This window comes from Filicampus tigris, chromosome 11, assembly GCF_054856515.1.
Source record: "Filicampus tigris isolate MCC_2025a chromosome 11, RoL_Ftig_1.0, whole genome shotgun sequence".
Lineage (NCBI taxonomy): Eukaryota > Metazoa > Chordata > Actinopteri > Syngnathiformes > Syngnathidae > Filicampus > Filicampus tigris.
The window spans coordinates 21,965,412-21,988,945 of NC_141227.1; the positions used below are offsets into that span (position 1 = coordinate 21,965,412).

At 42.3% G+C, this 23,534-nt stretch overlaps 2 protein-coding genes across 3 annotated transcripts; both read right to left on the reverse strand.

The window, feature by feature from the left end:
* Positions 1 to 354: 354 nt before the first annotated feature.
* On the reverse strand, positions 355 to 4,452 carry slc18a3a (solute carrier family 18 member 3a). Of its 2 annotated transcripts, XM_086044323.1 has the most exons (2): positions 4,268 to 4,452; positions 355 to 4,183 (listed from the first exon to the last, which is right to left on the reverse strand). In XM_086044323.1, exon 2 carries the CDS (start codon positions 4,118 to 4,120, stop codon positions 2,621 to 2,623), a length of 1,500 nt encoding a protein of 499 aa, XP_085900449.1. In that variant the 5' UTR covers positions 4,121 to 4,183; positions 4,268 to 4,452; the 3' UTR covers positions 355 to 2,620. The 2 variants fall into 2 exon arrangements, with proteins under 2 accessions (XP_085900449.1, XP_085900448.1); XM_086044322.1 differs by having other exon boundaries at positions 355 to 4,452.
* A 7,733-nt stretch (positions 4,453 to 12,185) lies between these two features.
* On the reverse strand, positions 12,186 to 18,974 carry rgra (retinal G protein coupled receptor a). Its single transcript, XM_086045201.1, has 7 exons — positions 18,615 to 18,974; positions 18,158 to 18,314; positions 16,620 to 16,741; positions 15,453 to 15,606; positions 15,269 to 15,386; positions 13,426 to 13,539; positions 12,186 to 12,357 (listed from the first exon to the last, which is right to left on the reverse strand). Exons 1-7 carry the CDS (start codon positions 18,691 to 18,693, stop codon positions 12,214 to 12,216), a joined length of 888 nt encoding a protein of 295 aa, XP_085901327.1. The 5' UTR covers positions 18,694 to 18,974; the 3' UTR covers positions 12,186 to 12,213.
* Positions 18,975 to 23,534: the final 4,560 nt, after the last annotated feature.

A 23,534-nucleotide genomic window follows, 5' to 3' on the forward strand; every position in this document is an offset into this window, starting at 1 on the left:
TCCATGTCTTTGCCAATTCATCCCTGTCTGGACTCATTCGGTTTTTGCGTTTTTTTTCTTTTTTTTTTTTACGCACATGCGGGCCACAAATCTCATTTTATTCGTTATTTCCCATTTGAAATACAAAATTCTGGTATTTTCTAACCATTTTCTATCCATTTAAGATCTGATTTTATGTTGCATTTCTCCCAAATAGTGCTAACTTTGGAAAATATTGGGAGGGTTGAATATATATACAGCGCTGGAAAAAAAATAAGACCACCTCAAAATCCTCTGATTTTGCATAAAAGATGTTTGAAAAAAAATGAACATTTTTGTTTTATTCTATAAACTGCTGACCACATGACTCCCAAATTTGAAACGCAACTATGGAGCTTTTATTTGCAAGAAAATGAAATATGGCCAAAATTCCCCTCATGTTGTTTATTTTGCTATTCTAATCATTTTCGAAGCAGTATATATCATTGAAAATAGTACAATGTGAATGAATGTAAACACACACTTTCAAATCCCTCCACTTTTACAAGTATTCATTTTAATCATTAATAGTGTGAAAAAATATCCAACTTCTCTTAATTTGTCCAAAAATGATTATTTCACCTGTTGCCGTTTCATACAGCAGAATTAAGTTTAATTTGGGAATAAACTGAGACAAGGTCATCATTATTTCACTATTCATACTTTAAGTGATTTTTTTTTTTATTTGGTGAGGTGCTGTGAGATTTTTGTGACATGGCTGCTTTGGCTCAATAAAGATTGTGAAAAAAATATGTCATAAATCACAAAGGCCATGCATCAAGCATGTCCACATTCATAAATCCATGTTACATAAACAACTGTATTCAGTAGTTAAATCAATCAAAACCAACAGACCAACTCTACGTGAGGCTTTTAGCTAGCATGCTAGGATAATAGCAACTTGACGTAAGGATTCCGCCCGTCAGGCGGCGAAATGTTTTTTGCGATTTTCGCTTTGGCGTGACGTGAAATATTTCTAACAAACTATACACCTCGGCTCAGTAAAATTTTGGAAACACTATTTTTTAATGATTCCCAAGAGCAAAGCGGTTCACATCATTTCCACTGAATGTCTGTCCACCAATATACACGTATGTACAGGAGCGAATCATACAAAGGACATTGAGGCTTTGCATTCCGTGATTACATTGTCAAAAACAAAAAAAAAACAAAAAAAGACACCAAAAATAAAGATATTCAGGGACGTACACACACACACACACACACACACACACACAACGTTATTTTGCATAATTATCGAGTTGATAGCAGTGCAACTGAAAACATCCATACATTGCCCGTGTGTATTCAAATGCATTGACACTAATAATCCCTGAATTGTAAACTTATACAATCACTTTTTAAAGGCCACTGCATGGCTATCTTCTACTGCAAATAGCTGAAGCTGGAAGGACACAATTGTACATTTGGCACTTCAATTTCAAACTAAGTACAGTGAACCACTTCTGTATTTTTTTTATTTTTTTTAATCTGTGGAACCTATCCTTACCTGTTTGCTGAAAAACTCGCTGCATATTTATTTTTATTTTTTGCCCTTTCTGTAAATGCCACAAAATGGCACCGAATCCCTGGCTAATAGGAAAGTAGTAATTGGTGTGAAGAAAGTCAGTTGAAGTGAGGCATCTCATTTGCTGTAGCATCTTTGCATGGGAGGAGTTAAGTTTAGCCCGGGTTGTTAACGGGTGTTATGGAGCATATTGGCTGCTAAAAAAAAGATGGAAGTGTCGTTTTTTTTTGTTTGTTTTTTTTTTGACAATTGGTATTTTTAATTTTTTTGGGGGGTGGGATATAGTTTTCTGTAAATTTACAGTTTCGACCACAGGTGTCAAACACTCATTTTAATATTAGCAGATAACTTTACCCCAAATTGCCATTATTCTTCACTTTTCAAAAGATATTACAAGAATTATTTTTCGCCACTAAATCCTTTGTATACTTTGCATGCCATAAGTTCCCATGACTTCTGATACATTCTCTTTGATATTCACAATGGATATAACAATCCGTATGCGTTATTATCAACTCACTTCAACAAAGTTCCTTGGCGCCAAGATGTCAAAGGATGGCGGCATAGCACAACTTTTGTCTGAGTGAAGCTTTTCTGAGCACCAAGAAGCAATACTTAAATATTAGAAAGGGCTCTAGGCTGAGCACAAAATCAGCAAATAGGTGAGTTTTTCAGCGAATAACCTAGGATAGGTTTACAAAAAATAAATAAATCTGCAAATTTGTGAATGCCGACTGTTTACATTTAAAGTTTTTCACAGTCATTACGAGCCTCTAAGGGAAACCATAACTACGATGCGGCACTCCAAAAAAAAAAAAAGATGAACAACCCTGGTTTGTTCAAAATGTGCATACTTTTTTTTTTTTTTTTGGGTCAACATTTTGGCCATGATGCCTTTAGTCATGATGGATACTTGGGGAGCTAAGTATATTTAGAGGTGGTCCTTGTGGGGAAAAATTTGAGCACCACTGACAATTCGGGAAAAAAAAATCTATATATTTTGGGGGCGTTATTTGTTGGCTCGTCCTCGGCTAATAGCAAGGGTTTCTCGGCCGTCACTTTCCCTTTTACCCTTCACGCGTACTCCCCGCCCGAGGACTCCTCCTCGGAGAAGGAGCGGCGCACGGAGGTCTCGATGCCGTTCTCCTCCACGGTGGCGCACAGGCCTTTCCTCTTCTTCTCCTTCTGCTCCATCTTGATGGCGTCGTAGAGCCCGGTGGCGCCGTCCTCCAGCAGCATGTTCCTCTCCGAGTGCGAGGGCCTCATCTGCGCCACGTTCCTCAGCAGCAGCAAGGCGGGCGCGTACAGCACGTTGGCCAGGCCCATGCCCAGGTTGAGCTGCACGAAGCCCAGGTCGTGGACGATCTTGCCGGCCACCACCGGCCCCATGGCGTAGGCCACGCAGTAGGAGATGTCGGCGATGGCGTAGACGCTGCCGTACACGGACACGTGGCGCACGTCCACCAGGAAGCCCAGCGTGGGCAGCAGCGCCGTGTCCACGAAGGCGATGCCGAAGCAGATGCCGCACAGCGGGATCATCAGCTCGCCGAAGTTCTTGCACGCCGGCACCGTGCACGAGCTGGCGCCGATGAACACCATGCCGATGGCGCCGTAGAACCACTGCAGGTGCGGGTACTTGGCGGCCAGCTTGACCGTCAGGAAGACGCCCAGCACGTGCGGGAAAAAAGCGGGGAACCACGTCATGCCCATCTCCCACTGGCTGGAGTGCATGGTCTCCTCCATCCACTTGGCGATGGTGGGCTCCAGGAAGGCCAGCGGGATGTTGCAGATGGTCAGCGCCCCGGCCACCACCGCGACGTACGGGTCCAGCATCAACCGGTAGATGGGCGTGCCCACCGGCATGTTGGCCCGCTCCCGGTTGGAGAAGGGTTTGAGCACCGCGAGGCACATGACCCCGTCCGCCAGGCACACGGCGGCCAGGATGAGGAAGGGCACCCGCTTGCCGGCGAACTCGTACAGCACCCCGCCGAAAGGGGGCGCCACCAGGCTGCCGAAGGAGATGAACGCCAGCGCGATGCCCAGCGACTTGCTTCGCTCCGCCTCCTCCGTGTAGCGGTCGGCGATGAGCGCGATGCCCGACGTGTCGGCGAAAGCCGAGCCGATGCCTTGCATGCTGCGCGCCACGAACAGCGTGGCGTAGTTCTCCGCGAAGGCGAACACCAGCGTGGACAGGAACATGATACTCAGGCCGATCACCAGCGGGATGTCGTAGCCCACCCGGTCGATGAAGGTGCCGCTCAGGGGGTTGACGAGCAGCTGCACGATGGCTTTGGAGGCGAACAGCACGCCGATCTGCACGTCGAAGTTGTCCACGGCGGGGGGGTGCGGGGCCGCCGTGGCGTTGCTGGAGTTGCCGTGCGTCGGAGGCGCGGGAACCAGCTCGCGCTCCGCCGCCCTCTGAAGCCCCTCCAGGTAGTCCGGGATGATGGGCACGATGACCATGTAGAGCATGTTGTCCAGAAGCAGAACCACGCACACGATGACCAAGATGATGCGGTTCTGCCGAGCCGGTTCTTGCATGGCGGTGCCCAGTTGCTTAGTTCTGTCCCCCATTTTCGAGAGTTTGGAGGCGGCCACTTGCGCCAAATTAGGCGCTTGTCCCGTACTTGCCTCCGGCTCCATTTAAAAGTGAAAAAAAAATAAATAAATAAAAAGTCTTTACTTTGTGCACTCAACGGAGAATCTCAACTCTTGACTTACAAGTTTCTTTTTTGCCTCCCCATCTCTACGGGTAACTTCTTCTCCGTCCCGGTCCACGCCATCCTCCTCGTGCGGATGTTTTCTCGTGTCACTTGTTTGTAGTCATCGTTTGGCAGCGAGCGGGCTGCTTTTGAGACTCACACTGCGAGGCTTGTTGACTCCCGCGGGTGAAGGCTCACTTGGCTTCCCCCGCCCATCTTGAGAAGCAAAAGGCAGTGACGCACGGTCCTTTTATGCTAATTGGACACACGTACGTCCCCCACGCACTGCCACATTCGGGGAAAAAAAGTAAAGATACTTCCCCCGGTTCTACATTGTACACAACCTGGGGTTCTAGAGGTTTTTATTCAAGTCTTTGGTGCTATAGAGAAGCATTAAGAATGAGTGCTTTATACGGACTAGTACTACGCAAAAGCCGTTCATTCCCAATGCGGGCACGCCAAAGACCTGCAATATGTATAACCTTTATTATTGTTATTTTTATTATTTAGGGTATACACTTTGTTACTTTAAAACAGACACCATTTAGATTTGGCATCCGCGTAATTTTTGTCGTCCACTGAAAAAAGCAAATCAGATGTGTCTATTTCATGTTTCTTGCTAGAATTATTTGTTCTTTTCATTTTGGTGGAAAATCATTACCGAGGTTGCGATTTATAAAATAAGAATGCAGATATTTCAACCACCGAATCTCTTAACATAAATTGAAGAAGGAAACAATAACTACATTTTCTTGAAGTGATCATTCATCGGTGAATTTACCCTTAAAGTAATGTTCATGTGTATATTATCCAAAAAAAAAAAAAAAAAACTTCAAAAATGGACTGGTGTTGAATTACACAACATTCCAAGTGATGAAGTTTTAAGTGAGATTATTAGATATTTATGCCATTTGTCATATATGACACGTGCTGCGATCGCCGATCTCTGTGTGATTGTGTTCTGGTGAATTGCCTTTTTACGGATCAAAAAGTGTCCGAATCCGAATCCTGAATATCATCTACACCCACTTATAGTAAGAGAAATAAACCAGTATACAATGCAATTAGTGGCACAGTATATCATATTTGGCATGATAGCTCCACCTACAGGTGCATTGACGCAGCACATGCATGTGTGAAATACTGTCATCCAGCGTAACCCAACTTTTTTTTTTTTTTTGAGCCAAGGCACACAATTTATCTTTGAAAAACTCTCACAGCATTTCAGCAAACAAAAAATGACAGAAGTATAAATACTGATCTTGTTTTTCAGTGGCGTCAATGAAGGCTACTGTCGTTTGGCAACGACAAAAAGCGGAAACACTCACATCTAGCGGACAAAAAAGGAAATGCTCGACTTTCTTTGTTTTTTTTGTTTTTTTTACTCTTCTAAAATGTGGCACCCAAGAATCCTTCTTGAGATGTTTACAAAATGAAGCTTAAAGCTCAAGATGAGCGCTGTGTGCAATATTTGATTTGTCCAGCAGAGGTCCTCCCTTTCCCATACATTTGTCTGAATAATTGGACCGCACAACGCTTTAAACAAAAGCCTTTACTCAAAGAAATACTTAGAAATATCACATTTTAACTACAGAAATACAGTGTGGTACATTAAAACACATATTTCTTATTACAAAAAACAAACAAAACAAAAAAAAAAACGTTTATAGTAGTTGTGTTTTATACTTTTACTCATTGGAATTACTTAATGAAGTTCAATAATGAAATCATTTTCAAGACAAGTCAAGTCAGCACACACCTGTCACAATTTAAAGTGTAAAAAAAAAAAAGTTCAGATGTTTGAGTAGGCTTTTTTCTGTCAATTTTGGCTTCCTTTAACCCTGACTTTGTTACTCAGTTACAGTTACTTAAGTCGTTACAGTTACTTCATGACAAACTAGGGATGTGGCTGTGTTGAGACTCACCCCACATCAAGTTCGGAAGTTCTAGTCAGCTTTTCCTGACCTTTTGGCATGCTTTGCTTTAGTTACTCAGCGACCATTACAGTTACTTCGCTACAGTTACTTTGTTGAGTTTTTTGGCTTGTGTTCGGAATCAGCCAATCACATTCAAAAATTTGAAATGGGAGTCAGCAGCAGGCAAGCACCTCTGATAAAGCTCAAATAAAGTTCAGCTGTTCCAGTCGGTACAACCTTCGACGGCTAATCCTCACCTTCTGGATGGAACCTAAATGCACAATTTTCACAACACAGGCCACGTGAATGTGACCTGTGTTGTCCTTTCCTCTCGGGTCTTTGTGTGACGTAGGACACGTTAAATCCGGCCAATGAATCCAATCCGAGCGCAAATAAATAAATAAATAAATAAGGGGATCAACATTTTCTGGTTTTATTTTTAGACGACCTGTTACGTCAGTCAGCATCGATAATCACATTTATTTCCCTTGGCGAACATTCTGGAAGTGGAAGGCTTAAGCAACACACACGCACACACACACACACACACGCGAGCGCGCACAAATACATTTTGAAAAGTCTTATGACATGACATTTACATGACAATTCATGCACTTTTAAAAATATGTTTCTTTACCGTTGTACTTTTATTGAAATCCGGGAGCTGAAATTCTAGTTTTGGTCTTGTTTCGCAAAACTTTCCTGTTAGACAGACCAAAATACCCATCTAATAGAAAAGTAGTCATTTGGCGCCAATGTTGAAGTGAGGGGAGGAGCTTCTTTTTGACGGGCCAAAGCCATGTCTAATAGAAAAGCATCTTCTCGTGGAATCATGTTGACGTGAGGGGGGGGAGGAGCTTTTTAGCAGATGTCAAGAACCCAAAGTAGTGTTTTGGCGCCACGTTGTGGCACCTTGGTAGCAAGGAATTGTATTGAAGTGAGGGGAGGAGCTTCTATTGGCCAGGCCATCGTCAGGATCTTGTAGAAAAGTAGTGCTTTGGCGCGGTGCTGCGTTGAAATGTGTGGAGGAACTTCTGTTAGCCAGACGATAATTGTGTCAAATGGAGAGGTAGTGCTTTGACGCCCTCTTTTGGCATCTATTTGCCATTTTCAGTATTGTGCTTGGAGGAGTGGCAATTTGCGAATAAAAAGTGTGTCTGGATACCCTTTTGTGTAATTTAGCGTACCCGCGCACACACACACACTGAAGTGCCACCGGTAGTATTTTTTATTTTTTTTTGCGTGTGTGTGTCTGTGTAGTTTTGTGGCAATTCTGCTGTGATCTGATTTGAAGGCAAGCCCAGGAGATTCAAGATGGCCATGTAATCTTGTACACTTGCCAAAGTATTAATGTCTAAATCCCCCAAACCACCTCAGTCAAATGCCTACGTCGGAAATAACCTTGGCCGCGCATGAATGGTTGCACAATGAAGACGCGTGCGTGTGTGATTGTAAATACCAAGCGGGATGAATGTTGTGATTTGTCAATGCTCGTTCATTTGAACAAAAAACAACGCTGTTGATTCCAATAATATGCAAAAAATATTCTACGTCACATCAATGTGCATTTTTTGATGTAATGGTAGTTGAAGTCATCTGTAATTATATTACCCAAGGCGCTTCCAACATAGGTTGTTGCATTCTCTTAGTTCACCACTAGAGGGCATTCAATTCTACACAATGTCCCTTTAAGGTTTCCTCTGATTAGAATTCCACATAAAATTTATTGTATGGCTGCTCGATTATAAAAAAAAATATATATATTAATCACGATTATTTTGGTAATAATTGAAATCACGATTATTCAAACGATCGTTGATTTTTTTTGGGGGGGGTGCATGGACGGAAAACCGGAATATGTTTGAAACGTAAAAAATGTAAAGACTAATTTATTTGAAACGATGTGTAAGACGCCTTTGGACCAAACAAAATTGATCAAATTAGTTATTATAAAATAAAAAAGGTGCAAATGTATAAATTCACACTGGATATGAATTGGTTGGATATGAATGGATATTAATAATAGTTTTTTACGATTATGACAATTTTGTAATCGCGTGGTGTAATAATCGTAATTGTAATTGAATTTCCATTAATTGCGCAGCCCTAGCGTATTGCACGAGCCGTAATCGCAATGACGATATTTTTTTCCGATTAATTGCGCAGCCCTCATAGTTTTGTTTTTGCATTTGTTGTGAGCGTGTGTCAGTCTGCGCGCGTGCGTGGAGTGCGCGTAAGCCGCGTGGTGCGAACAGTGCGGCGCGTGCGCGCTGTGGTCAACGTGAGCGGTTTAATGAATTAAAAGAGTGATTTCTAAAGAGCAGTGACGCACAGCCAGGCCCACTTTAATCCAGATTACACGGAAACACTAATCCTGTAAAAATACTCTTTCTTCTAGACAAATGATGTCTTCCCCCCCCCCCCCACTCCCTAATGTGCGAGTTTAATTGTTGTGTGCCGATGTGTGCGCGCGCGTGTGTGTGCGCGCTTGGCTCAAGTGGGCAGGCAGCTAGCTAGTCTTTTGCGGTTTTGTAGGAATGTTACAAAGAGTCCATTTTGTCACGTTGCAATATTATCAATGTGGCCTTACATCACTGCTTTGACACACAATTGCCTCGACTGAAGGGGGGGAGGGGGGGTGCCCTGAGAGACGGCAGAAATTGAGATAGAACGATGTTTTTTAAGGAGGCTGATAACCGATATTTGGAGCCGATATTCATTTTCAGTAAAAAAGAAAATATTAATATATAATATAAAAAAAGAAGATAAACTTTTAACTTTGTTTAAATGTCTTTAAGCATATCGAACAATTCTTCAGATTTGCATAATGTTGATTTTAAAAAAAAAAATTATTATTATATATTTTTGACAATATATATCTTTTTTGTAAAATTGTAGCATGTCTTCAAAATTTAAATGAAAACTCAATCTATACCATATCGCTCCATATTGTTTTCTACAGTAAATAAAGTTCTGCAGAATTTCAAAATGACAGGAATGTTAGAATTTCACTTATCTTTGTTTTGATTTCAAACCAAAAAGAAAAGGTGTTCCCGGGGTCATTAGAATCTAATATGAAAATAAGTGAAAATTGAAATAAATAGTTCCTTCAAGTTAACACAGTTTTAAATTAATTTATTATCGGCCATCAGATTAAGAAAAAAAAGGCAGATACCCATATTCATCAAAATGCTGAATATCAGCGCCGATAATCGGCCCGGCCGATAATCGGTGTATCCCTAGCAGGGTCAAATCAGTGGCACTGCAACAACAATATGTTGGGAGTCCCCCCATTAGGGGTCCCTACTAGCTGTTGCTGACTTGTGGCTAGAAGGGGGCTCCTGAGAGATGGCAGAAATTGTCCCATATCAGCGACACAAGTGGAATGAACACGCCAGGAATCCCTCTGAGGAATTCCTCTGATGCCCCCCCCCCCCCCCCCCCAAAGCCAAGCACTTTGACAACCAAACGAAATGAGCGTTTCTTGTTCTTCATTTGATGTGTGAGTTAATCCAACAAACGATATTTTAGCTGGAATCCGTCGTTTAGGCACTTTTCTGAAATGGACTACTACGCATCGGCGCAATGGGTCACGTGACCAACGGCTTGTACAGAAGAGTAAGAGAGACGTAAATCCCGGCCGAGCTCCTCCTCCTTTTGTGTTGTTTCATTTCTTGCACTTTTTCGCCTGTCTGGGAAAGTTGTAGTGCATGGGTGACCACACGCACACACCCCCCCCCCCCACACACACACACAACCCCCCCACCCCCTCCCCCGTTGGTCATGTTGCTGCGTAATCCTCTCAAAAAGCCCATATGACAACTTCATTGGTCGAGCAGACATAATCCTCAGTGAACTCTAAGTACCTGAATATGTTTGATTGTAAGAGCCTCCATTGGGTTCAAGTAGAAAAAAAAACAAAACAAAAAAAACACCACCAATGTCTTGTGGGATTGTGATTCAACGAACTATATGAGAAGCGGATTGTCCATTCATCATTTATCAGTCAATATTGTCTAAAAAGGCAGGCAACAATTTTGTAAAAAAAAAAAAAGTTAATATTGAACTTTTATTTACAATACAGTTGCATTTCAACGCTGTTTGTTTTTAAACATTTATTTAGGTACAATTTGTAGTCAATTATTTACATCTTAATTGATTCAATATTCAAAAGCATTTTTTTTGGGGTGGGTGGGGGGGGGGGGTGTCATTTTCTATATTTTTAACCCAGCGTTAATATTGCAAGTGTGCATAATGTTCCAGTGTCCGAGTGAGATGGTGTAACACGTTCACGAAGCAATTTCAACAAAATGAAAACGACGGCGCGCGTCATGACATAACGACTCCGAGAGGCTGTCACCGGTTAATCTGCTTAGCAAGACCAACCGGGGGGGGGGGGGGGGGGGGGGCTTCCTTGTGTCTGCCGCCACCATCGGGGTGTTATTATCTCCAACCTGCACTTGACCGTAATTACACGCAGGTCACATTCTCTTTATGTTAGTCCGGCGTTGTGGGCTTGGGGGAGGATTGCGAGAGGGGGGGGGTCGGACTAAAAGCGAGTTTTCAACACATGACATCATTTGTTGTCATTTTCAATCAGGTTGATCGACAGAAAAAGTTTCCATTTGTAGGGCGCTGGTTCCAAAAGTGTTTTCCAACCAATTTGGCCATCCCGGACGAGTGGATTGTTGTTCCATTTTGCCGCTTTCGGATCATGATGATATGAGAACCAATATGTGGTCGATAATAATATAGTCATACCGTTATTGATTCTGGGAGGAGACACAATAAAAAAAATAATTAAAAAAAAACCATAAGGAATATGTCATTATTTATTTGCACATACATTGGGATGAAAGAAGAATTCATATTCATGAGGATCGATTTAAATATTGGAAACAATTATGTGAGAGCCCACTATTGTGTTTGTGGTTGTATAGAAACTTGTTGAGCTTCTAAGCAAGTCTGGAGGCGTGTGCTCGTAATCTGCAGCTGCTGACTAATCTCTGATTTGTGGTGAGGGAGGCGGCTGGGGGGGTTTTCCGAGGGAAAAAAAAAAATCTTCTTGTTTTCCGCGATCATCGCGAATTCTACACCCGGATCGAGCGTGACCATTGGCTCGTCAGCGGCATGCACCCCGAGGCGGTTATTCCGAAAATAAGATGACGGGAGACGCGGGGAATCTTGTGCTTGTTTAACGCGATCAATTTGGACGGAGATTCACAAAGTGTGAAACAATCACTGCCCGAGTACAGCTCGATTGTCTTTAACTTTTAATTTCAATACATTTGCTTTTTGTTTTTCAACAAAAAATGATGGTCATTTGTTTCTCATTTAAATTGAATGTGCAATGCATTCTAACTAAATCACCAGAGTACTTTTTTTTTTTTAATTTCCCTACATTTACAAAAATAAAATAATCATTGTCTAAATATGAACCAATTCAAAAAGTAAAAAAAAAAATGAAAAAAATAAAGGGCGGAATCCTGACTTATAATCGAAATAATTGGACTAATTTGGTCTTTCTTGTCAAATTACAAAAATAAGGTCATCGTATGGGGATAACGTTGCAATTTATTTTAAACAATAAAACGAAATATTCCAATTATTGTGGCAATATTACAACTTTGATCTTATCTTTATGCTTAAACTTTTGACTGAGTCACAATTACTTATTACAATATGAACCAACCACTATCTTACTGATCTACAGTCAGTGACCCGGAAGTGGCCCAATTTGAACAGGAAGTGACCCTAAATGACCAGGAAGTGACCCCAAAGTGAGCCTCAATGAAAAAAACGTCAATTTCGTTTTCAAATTAAGAAATAAATGGATTACATTTTAGCGTCTATGATGTTTTACGACTAAAATGACTAATTGGAGGCCAGGGCATGAGGGACAATGCATGTTACGGACATGACACGCACACTCACACACACACACACACACACGGCAACGACATAAGACAGACAAAGCACATCCACTTCTGCAGCTGTGCGAGAAAACCACCACAAGCGAAATGGCTGTGCAACATTTGCAACGTTAACTTTATTTGGACTTGTTGTCAGTTTGAGGCACTTCGATCTTCTCGCCGGTGAGGAACTGCCAGATGCCTCCTCGGTAGTTCTCGTTGCCCAAAGCGTACAGGAAGACGTTGAAGGTGGGCGAGGTCTTGGCCAGGATAGGCGCCATCTGCGGCACGTGTGCGGGAAAATCACAAGCGGGTTAGCGCTCTGAAGGTCAGAAGGTCGTTGAGCAGCTTTCAATTCATTCCAAATACAGGATAGGCCTACATCGAACCACATTTTGAGATGTTGTAGTTGCTATCCCCCCCCCCCAAAAAAAAAGACATTTAAATAAACCTGTAAGCCTGCAATTGCCATTCGTCTCAAGTATAAACAGTTGTGGACCGATCATTGATCCTTGAGGCACTCCGCAAGTAAGACCGTGAAACACTGAGCCACTATTATTCGTTATTCGGTTTCTTTTCCGAGTAGCTTTGCACCCTTGAGAAGCTAACATCTCATATCGCATATTTCTCTACTGTTCTCGGTCATTGTCTGCGGTCGGCAGTATCAAACGCTTTCTGCAAGTTGATATACAAACCAACAAGATACTCGTTTTGATTTGCAATTTGCACTTTCCTTCACCGTTTGCATCACTACTACACCAGGTGGTCCTGTTTTCCTTAAAACCAGGTTTTCATTCGGTGCTTTATTGATTTATGGAATTAACAGATTCAATTGTTTCACCCCTAACTTTTTTTTGGGAAAATTGGGGAAGACCTAGCCGATAAGTTTATCCCCGTTTTTAATAGTTGGGATTATTTCCGTAAATTAGGAAATGCTTCATTAGAAAACCATATTTAAATGATCCTATTAAGAAAAACTCTAAAAAAAAAAAAAAAAAATCATATATTGCATGCAGTATATAGGTCAGAGGTTTTACAATAATCAATGACATCATTAACAATCGATGAGTGTTTTAATCATGTCAACATCACGTATTTATCTGGTGGTAATAACTTCTTTTTAATTGTCTTTTGCGGTATCGACGCTGACTGGACATTTTGAATAATATCACTGATCACCTTGCAAGTCCTTTGGATATACAGTATATATTTTTGGGGGCTTTGAGTATTTTACTATGGTCGTTTTGTGCTCTTATAATAGTCATCATTTTCTTTTTAATTGGCTTGTATTTTTTCGAGACAAGGTGGACTGATAAAGTGTGCGTATGATACTGGATGGATGCTCTTACCATCCTGAGCTTGGGCGAGACCAGGTTGGCGTTCTCCACTGCGGCGTAGAAGGCCAGGAGGCCGTAGGGGCCCCAGCACAGCAGCATGGTCTTCAGGGGGGTGTTTGGGTTGAACTGCGCAGAGCCACAAACACGCTATGGGACTTTCAGCGCACAGACCGAGGTACCCCTCACATGTCGCAAGTGAAGGGTTTGTGTTATAAAGCCTTTACGAAGCACTGACGTACGAAATCGTGAATTGACAAGATTTTCATCCGAGTCAACTATTTTTAAGTTCTTTCTCGCACGATGTTTCTGTTATCGTTCTGCTACTGACTTCTACTTTTAAATGGATAATAAAAAGGTTTGGTAACGCCTTTATAAACCTTTAAGGGAATTGCTAGAAATCGAGGGTTCACTATTTGGCAGGCTATTCCTTGCCCAATGTCGCCGTTGCCGCTCTGATTCGGACTCCCGTTTTTTTTAATTGCAAAAAAAACATTTATAATTGCGTTATAAAGGCTTTATAAACAGTGAAAAAAAACAAAAAAAAACGGTTATAATCAGGGGTTTGGTATTGGGCCAGCTACGTCTTTGCTCAATGTTTTTGTCACGCCTCAGATCTTGACTAAGTTTATAAATTGAAAAAAAAAGAGAGAATTCATTATAATATAAGTCTATTATGAAACAATAAACAGTCAATAATATGGAAGATTATTAGAGTGTTTGATTAAAACGTGTGGTTTCCTGCTAGCTAGCCTGCTAAATATATGCGTCCGACTGATCCAAAAAGTTTTATAGGCCACACGTGGTCGTCCAATCGTACTGCCGTGCAGGTCTTTGACGTTGCAATAAAAGTGTTTCCGCCGAGGCAAGTCCGTATCTGCAAGTCATAACCCCACGTGATGTAAATAGCTTGCGGCAACTAACCGAGTCGAAACGGCCTTCGCCCCCCCCCCCCCCCCCCCCCCCCCCTTGTACATGCATATAGTCGTTCCTCACCGTTCTTTTCTCCCTTATACACGCATCGTTGGACCGTCAGCTCCTGTCCTCATTGCGAACACAAGCGGCGGGTCGTATGTTGACGATGACCTACATAATCTGTTGTGTCGCTCTCAATGAGGAGCTCATGAGGAATGCGTGCGCTTGTGCGTGCATGTGCGTGATAGCGGGAGAATTCCTGCATTTTTTTTCCCCCCACTGAGTCACTTCAAAGCACGTCGGACGGAATCGGGTTTGGAGAATTGCGCTTCTGTTGGCTACCGGATCGCAAGGGTGATCACGTGCGACTTTGTTTTGACCAGTGTTAGCCATTTTTTATTCATGTCACCATTTCCAATTGCGTGGCTTCAATGTAGTACCGCATTGCACCACAGCAACATGCCAGGCAGCACTGAGGCCTGCTTGTATTTACCGGAAGATCCATGCTAATTTACTTTAGCCTGCCTATGGCGTATCACATTATAGGATAGCATTAAGCTAGCGGACTTTCACGAGACAAAATTATATGGGTCGAGTGAACATTTTGGTTTAAATATACATTGTTTTTTTTGTCTGTTGTTCAAATAACGAAATCCAATATTTTCAGAATCGGCTATCCAATTGATTATTCCATCAATTAATCGAGTAATCTGGGAAAAATTTATTTTGCGTTGAAGTATATTATGAAGCAAAATTGTTGTTTAACAAATCATTGTTGTTTATTTGCCGTATTGTTTGGTTTAGTTGAGTTTAAAATGAAAAAAAAACAACGATTAAACGATATGACACGAGAAGGATGTGTGCTCCTCCCACAGCCACGATGAACAAAAGTTTGAGACCCGAGCAAACGATCTCGAAAACGGACGCTTGCAATTGTACTCACCTTGGTGTTTCCAGTCTTCTTGAATTTCTGCGCAATGGACTGGTAGGAGGACATGACAACAAACACCTGGACGGCCATGTTGAAGACGCTCATGGGGATCAAGTAGGAGACGTAGTTTCTACGGCGACGGCGCGCAAGTCAGTACGGCGGACACGAGCGAGACTCGTAACGCGTGGATCGATACCTGTCGCCCTTGCTGTAGTCCAGAGTGCAGCAGGTCCTGAGGGGCTCGTAGTCGTACTCGCCCCAGCCGATGAGCGGCATGGCCGACCAGAAGGCGCTGAAGAGCCAGATGAAGATGACCAGAGTGATGGCGCTGCTCCACTGCAGCTTTGTCCCTGAGGAGAATGTGCAAGTTCCCTTCATTGCTAGGTCAGGACTTTCTTCACCTGGATGTTCCGCGTGTCCCCGACAAGTCTCTTTTGCGGAATGAGAAGCAAGCAGACGAATCCATCTGTTTACGTCCATCTCCGGGGGAGAGGGTGGGGGGTGGGGGGGTGGGGGGGCGTTTGTTTCCGAAACCGTCCTCTGGCATTGACGTCAAAGTGCCGTCGGGATCGCGTTGCCAACGTGACGGCTGGCCTTTTTTTTTCCGGCTTTGGTCTCGTGACGTTATTAGCAATGCGAGCCTGAGGGCGCTTTGATGCAAAACGCCAAAATGGCCGCTCCCTGAGATGGATGAAAACAGATGGGCTAATTTGCTAATTCCATTTTTTTTTTTAAATGCAATGTCAAAGTGAAAGATGAAGACATCAAACGTATGACGCAATTTTCTCCCAAGCTTTAACACCTCATATATTTTCTTTACCACACACTTGTACAAAAAAAAAACATAAGCATAACTATTACAATTGTATATACATTATATATATATATAGATTTTAAGGTTGTCACAATTAATTAATTAATCTAAGAAATATATCTATATTTTAAATAATAACATTAATTCATAATTAATGCATGAAAGGGGTAAAAATATTTTTTTAAATTTACATTAATTAATATAGGCAAAAGCAACTTTTAAATAGCTGTCCACTGTAGTGACAGCACTAATATATTTTTTAAATTAATTTTATGACTAGAATTTAGTCACTCGGTCCTCCTTCAAGCGTCTCCAGTTGTTCCAAAATGCTGCTGCTTTTAATCAAGTGCGTTGCATTTGTTTAGTCGTATTTAACTTTTAACTCCGGTGCTTTGCACTTAATCCTTTAGAACCGCTTCTTCCCCTCATATCATCTAGACAATGTTTTTCGTTTAACCTTTGTGTGCGATACATTTTAATTGGCGGCGCACTTTTGAGGTGATTCTCGGTGTCAACATTTGGCCAACCACCGACGCAGTCAGTACTCACTTGTGCAGTACTGGTGATATCTGTCCCAGGCGATGGCGGCGATGAAGTGGATGCTGGCCAAAGCCGTCATGAAGCCTTGAAAGCCGTGAGTCTGACATCCCTCGGAGCCGTACGGCCAGTACCTGCCGTACGTATGATCCGTATCAGCCCATCGTTTTATACACTGGGCGCGCAACCTTCTTGATCGATTTCATTCCTAAGTGTACTCATTTGATTATCGTTACGATTTCTGCTATGTTTGGGTCCACCGGTGTTCCGATATGTGTTTGGTTCGATTAATAATTACTCGCCACCCACTGGTTTAGCTGCATGTTATACATGTATTTGATGTTTGTCTGGAACGAAGGTGGTAAAAACAAACACATTGGAGATACGTAGGGGGCAAAAAAATACAAAATAAAAAAAAAAACAATGCTTATCTGATAAACAGAAGAGCATTCATTATTTGTAATAAAGAAGTCATTTTTGTATGTATTTTCTCCAGTATTTTAAAAAATACATGCATATCCATATTTTGGCATTTTTTTGCCCCCATGTGTAAGAATAAGATAATATGATCCTTTAATGATCCCCAAACGCGAAATTCACTTTACAGAGGCACATAGGACACAGCAGTGTTTAAAAGAGAAGAAAAACTATTAATAATCCAAATAAAAATACATCGTATGAAACAGTTGTATACACAATATTTTTATTTAAGATAAAACATAATAGGATTTGAATATAAATGTTAAAAAAAAATAGGCCTAATGAACGTAAATATCCCAAAAAGAATGAAAGAGTAAAATAATTGTTCGTAACATTTTTGATACATGTCATCCATGTTATATCTATTTTTCCATTTAGTCTTCGATTCTTTTTTTCCTTTTGCCGTATTTACGTACTTTCTTAAATTGTGCTGTCATCCGGAAAGGTTGGAAAAAAAAGAAGTCCATTTTGTCAAAGTAAGAACTGGAAAGTACGATACCTGTTTTCAAAAGCCGTGAGAAAAATAATTACTCAAATAAAGTAGAGATACATGAAAAATCCACTAAATGTAGTCATGAACTATTCCTTTGTATTGTTTTCCTTGCCACCACTGAGATTAATAAAGCCCTCAACGTATTAGACCAGTCTCGTACTACACGTAGCAATATGCCGGCTCCCTCTAGTGGCATGTAAAAGAATAACTGAATTAAATGTTCAAATTGTACAAATAATGATAGTGACAATTTCCCCCCCTTAAGTCCTGTGCAGTTCAGTTGTATTTAACATTCAATATGTTTGCATTTCAACTTTAACAACTATTTCGTTTTTAAACATTCGGTCTTTTTTAACTTCAGAAAATACAAAAAAAATATTAAATGCGCTTTAGGAATAAAACCCCCGCGACTCTATTTTAATGTTTGTAATAATGGTGAGGTATTTATTTTGAAGTTGACCTCTATGTGAAAAAAAAAAATGAATGTTTTTTTTTTTTAATTTGTAATTACAGTACTGTCCAAATGGGTGATGACGAGAAATGCGTGGAAGAAGCTTGTGCAAGCACGTATACTCACCTGAGGAAGCTGGAGAAAGCCGCGACGGTGGCGTTCATGGAGATGCCCATGTCGGCCATGGCTAAACTGAACACGAGGAAATTGCTGGGGGTCCTCAGCTCCCTCACTTTGAGGAAAGCGGCGATGGTGACCGCGTTTAAGAAGAAGCCCATCAGACCTTTTGACACACGTGATGACAGCTGTCACTCGGGGACCGCGCGCGCGCCGCAAACATTTGCGCGTCGTCGGATAATACAGTATGGCAAGAAACGATTGCGCATAAGTAAAGAAAGAAAGAAAGAAAGAAAGAAAGAAAGAAAGACCCGAGTGCTAATTACAGAGTTGGAATAGATGACGCGCGCAAGGCACCCACGCCCACTGAGGGTGAGCGTCTGCGGGCTTTTCGCGGCAGCATTCCACGCGCCCAAAAAAAAAATAAATTAAAAAAAAAAAAAAAAAAAAAAAAAAAAGCACTCACCCTCGACCAGCAGACATGATCCCAGGGAGAAGACGTCAAACTCGGAGAAGCCCTCCGGCAAAGGGTACGACGAGACCATCCTCGGAGCCGATTTGTCAGCAGCTTTAATTGTCACACGCACAAAAAAAAACCCAAACACGCGCACGCACACGCTCGCTCGCTCGCTCGCCTCCTTTCCGTCCACGCAGTGCCTCGGCCTGATTGGAGGACGCTGGCTTTTTAAAGGGCCATTTCACGTGAAAAGCATGCCGTCGATTATGCAAAGCCACCACCCTCCTCGCGTTGCGTCGCCCCAATCCGCGCAGGAATGTCTTAAAACCGCGCAACCCTTTCGGCTAAAGCGTATTTGCCCTCCGCCGTGCGCGGCAAAGCCTCTCAATTAGTTACACAACGAGCCTTTTGTGTGCGTGGGCGCGCGCGCGCGCGCGCGTGGATGCGCGCGTGTGGCGGCGAGGATGCCGAGGACGAGGAGGAGGCTGATGATGATGTCAAACGGCGAGCCCTCCAAATTTACGTGCACACAACAGGTGTCCGCAAACAGCGCGATTCTCGCGTTCGGCTCCGAAAACAGTCACAATTCTGTAAAATGTGGAGAATGCGCCTCTCACCTGCTAGTACTGTACGTACTGTATATACATCTTCCACCTCTCCATTCAGCATTCCTGATTCAAGGCATAAAAGTCGAGCGAGTGCGAGTGGTGCCCTTTACGTCTGTTTGGTTTACTCATTAGCTAGCTGGCGCATTTAATCATTTAATATTAGCATTACGCGACGGAGATGCTAGCTTGTGCGTTTTATTTGAGCTTTTTTGAGCGCCTTCCGGGAGGGGGGCGGGGGGGGGGGGTGTTCCAAAGCGGTGGTTGGGGAGCACTGTCCTGCACTGTTTCTACAGTCTAAAATTCTGAAATTGAATAACTTACTTCCGGGCAGTGCATGTGTATTATTACATAGAACTGCTGTAGCGTATTGATAAATGACTGATATATTGATCATGTAAGGGAGATTAAAGCGGTAGGACTAGATAAGTTCATACTTCTTCCTACTCCTTTTTGAACATGTAATGGATACTTCATTGCTAGTGACTGCTGACTACTGTGTAACCTTCTCTTGTGTTGCTTTCGTTGACATAATGAATTATGATTACACATTGTCGACATCTCAAAGTTTTTTTTTATTTTATTTTAAATGTCTTGATTTCAGTATTACTGTACGGCTGTGCAGAAGGAAGGAAGGTCAAACAATTGTTTCGCAATTGTAGTTTACTTCACTTTATTACACAATGCATAGTAACTTTTTGTTTTTTTATCTTGTACTCTGCAAATACTCCATATATCTTTTTTAAAAAAAAAACTAAAACTAATAAAAACTAAAATAAAACAAAGCCAGAAAAAAAGCCCTAACTAAAACTAACAAACCCTCTCTGAAAAATGTAAATTAACTGAATTTAAATTCAAAACTAAATAAAAACTATCACGAAAAATCGATTACAACCCTACCGGGGATGTCAAACAGGCGCGCTGCCCTCAACAAAGTGAAACACGCACAGACGTAAAACCGTGCTAGCAGTTAGCCGTCTGAGGAGTTGATTCAAAGGTCAAACGTTCAGCCTCACCAACGTGAAGATAATCACACCGAATGTGCAAAAAACGCCATCCAATCCGGACCTTCGGTGTGGACGACGTCATCGCTCGTAGCTTTTGGTGCCCCTCGCTCGCAGGGTGAACAAACCTGACATTGTGTCGTGTGCCTTGTCGGGATTATAAGATCAGGTATGTTGTGAAATGTAGGTGATCGAGTACCTAATCGTGTTAAATCGGGCCATTTTAAAAGATTCTCAGGTCGTTTCCATTTGTCAGCTTTACGACTCCCTCCGCCCACCCAAAAAAAAAGGCTTAATTACTTCAATTGCACTTATCAGATGAACGAATGCCCTCCGCTCTCGCCCCCAAAAATAGTAATACTAATCGCATCTGTAATTTTGTCGGTGATTGGCTTAAACGTCACGAAGGTCCCACCTGAATAAGCGTTTCTCCAAATGGACACGTCTGCGAGTATTGTTGCGCGCTCCCTTTGTATGTGTTGCCGCTCCGTTTGTGTTCAAGTGGCGGTTGTCGTCCATCGGCGTCAACGTGAGTGCGAATGGTTCGATGTCTTGATGTGCCCTGCAATCGGCTGGCTTGACTTTGAGGACAAGCAAACAGAAAACGGAGGGATGGATGTCTATGCTATGTCAGTGTGTTAGAGGAATATTTAGTTACCCCCCCCCCCCCATGAGCTCCCAGTAAACTGTCAAGCACCCATAAATAAGCATGAGAGCGCTTATACATAAAACGCTACCTGACATTGATTTACAGTAAGGCTTTATCACCATATAACACTGCAATACATTTTTTTTCTCCAAGGTTTACAGCCCTACAAAAACAAAAAAAAATGGGGGGGGGGAATGACTAGAGCAGTTTTTCATCCTTGCACCAGTTATGCCGTGATTTTTAAAGCGATCGTTTTTTTTGTTGTTGTTGGTTTTTGACTAGCTCAGGTCACACGCCACCCCAACATGTCCCGCCTCTTAAGGGCACATGCATGTAGGCTAGAAAATGTGTTTTAGTACGATTGAACGTGTTTGAAGCATATGGGTGGGTTAAAACTGTAAAAAAAAAAAAAAAAATTAAAAAAAATAATTAAATAAATAAAAATCATATGGTCTCTCTATATCAGGGGTCTTCAATCCTGTTCCTCGAGGTCCACTGTCCTGCCTGTTTTTCCCATCTCTCCCTGCTGCAACACACCTGATTCAAATGATCAAATAATCAGCAAGGTCTGCAGAAGCTGGATGACGATCCCGACAGGCAGGACAGGACAGGCCCTTGAGGAACAGGATTGAAGACAACATTGATCTATCGAGGGTTAGGTCTGGAAGTCATACCGCATTTGTCGACTTTAAGCCAAGGAATTTTATGTAATGGGTCGGAGTAGAACTCAAACGCAGTGCACCACAATAGTCATTGACAACGACTTCTAATATCTGACGTGACCGTCCCAGACAAAACCGGGCAAGGAGGAACACAGCTCAAGGACAAGGACAGAACAAGGGTCTGTAGACTTTGGAAGAGTTCCGAGGCCTTGGATGCTGTTCCCCTTGGTAGCACAACTCGCACTGCGATGTCATAGCGGCACAACACCAAACAGCTAAACAGAAAGTGGGAGGGGCCAAGGCAGAAATCCTAGTCAGGTAAAGTGGGCTTGAGGTGATTCTCAGGAAAATAACGACACACGGAGGTCACATAAGGTCAAAAAGGGGAGATTCATCCAAAGAAGAACGCCGGAGAGTCTTACGCATCGAGATCTGGCAAAGAGTGAGTGAGATGAGGCCTCATTAGTGGATTGCTAATTGCTGATTTGGAGCACCTGTGCGCCCAGGTGAGCGGGGTGGCTAATGAGGTGGGCGTGGCCTGGCAGAGTGAGGCGGCGGGGAGGCGAATGGTCAATAATGGAGTCAAATTGCGACACGACCAACATTCAGAAAAGCCGTTTTTGCCCATTTGGTATTATTTGTCAAGATCTTTTTGCAACCTTTTTTAAAAAATTTTTTTTTATCCATAGTAAGAATGACATTGCATCCAAACCGAGTCGACAACACTGACTTGCACCCAGCAAAGAGATTAACGACTTGCGCCATATGGAATGTTTGAGTTTCTTTCAACAATCGATTGCCCAAGAGATTAAGAGGCTCACTGCAGGCCTTGGCAGCAGTAACACTACGCATACTTACTCACAGGGATTTAACTGAAAAAAAAAAAAAGGTGAAATAAAACTTTAATCCAGATGTTATTATGGATTCATATGATTCGCAAATGTGAGAATGTCACATTTTGGTGTGTGGCACAATAGCGAGCAAACACTGTGTGAAGGTCTCTTTCCCTGTCCGATGTTAGCCTGTCCCAGCCTAGGCTTGTCTGTTAAACTCTGTCCTGTCCTATCCAAATCCTTTGCATATTTTGTCCCATCCTGTCCTGTCACATCCATGCCTAAACCTTATCTTATCCTTTCCTGTCCTGTTCTAACCGTGACTTTCCTAATCTTATCCCATCTTTTCCAATCCTAGACTTCGCCTATCCTGTTCTGTCCTGTCCTACCCACCCTCAAACACGTAAAACACCATCCTGGAGCATTTCCTCAGAGTCGGTTCTAGAGTAGGCACGCTTCGCAGGCCAATGACTCATGTTCTCGAAGGTTTCAGGAGTACAAAGTTCGGGTGCTACAAATACACCCAAGTTCTTGGAACGAAACAAAAGCTTTATAGTCGGAAGCACTTTGCACAAGCAGCCCGGGACTGTTGCCAAATGGGTTATTGAGTTGATATCCAAAATCTCCTTTCACCCAGTGGCCACTCACATTGCCGTTTTTTCTCTTTCGTCATGTAATAGAGCCGACGCGCTAACGGCCAGCACAAAACGTTGTAGGACGTTGCCGACGACCACTTTGCTGCAACGGTCAAGGTGCCGCTAGCATAGGACCTAGATTTCCCCTTTAACCGCCAGAGGTTTTTCTGTAAAATATTCACTTTTGATATCACTATTTCGATTTGAAAATGGTTAGCGATAAAAAGACACACTGTCAATGTGTCTTGGTGCAATTTTGCTAATTTGGCGCTTAAAGGGTTAGCACTACCAGCAATGTTGAACATTTTTTCTTGTCGTCTCATGTTCGTCTGTCAGCACCTCATGTTGAGGCTGATCTTTGTTTTGTAGTAAGTTAAAAAAAAGGAAAAAAAAAGCCACAAAAACACACGCACACACACACACACACACTGAAAATGATTCCCTTGATGATTACTGAACACGTAATTCCTGTCCAATATCTGATGTGATGTCATGCATGACAACTCATTTTTGGGGGACTTTTACATTTAAAACTTTCCAG

Bases quoted from the DNA above. Each gene is read 5' to 3' on its own strand.
- slc18a3a (XM_086044322.1), bottom strand. From the start codon at position 4,189: ATGGAGCCGGAGGCAAGTACGGGACAAGCGCCTAATTTGGCGCAAGTG.
- rgra (XM_086045201.1), bottom strand. From the start codon at position 18,693: ATGGTCTCGTCGTACCCTTTGCCGGAGGGCTTCTCCGAGTTTGACGTC. The intron at 15,607-16,619 runs GTGAGTACTGAC...CATTCTCCTCAG, and splicing joins ATATCACCAGTACTGCACAA to GGACAAAGCTGCAGTGGAGC. The intron at 15,387-15,452 runs GTATCGATCCAC...CCGTCGCCGTAG, and splicing joins GACTACAGCAAGGGCGACAG to AAACTACGTCTCCTACTTGA.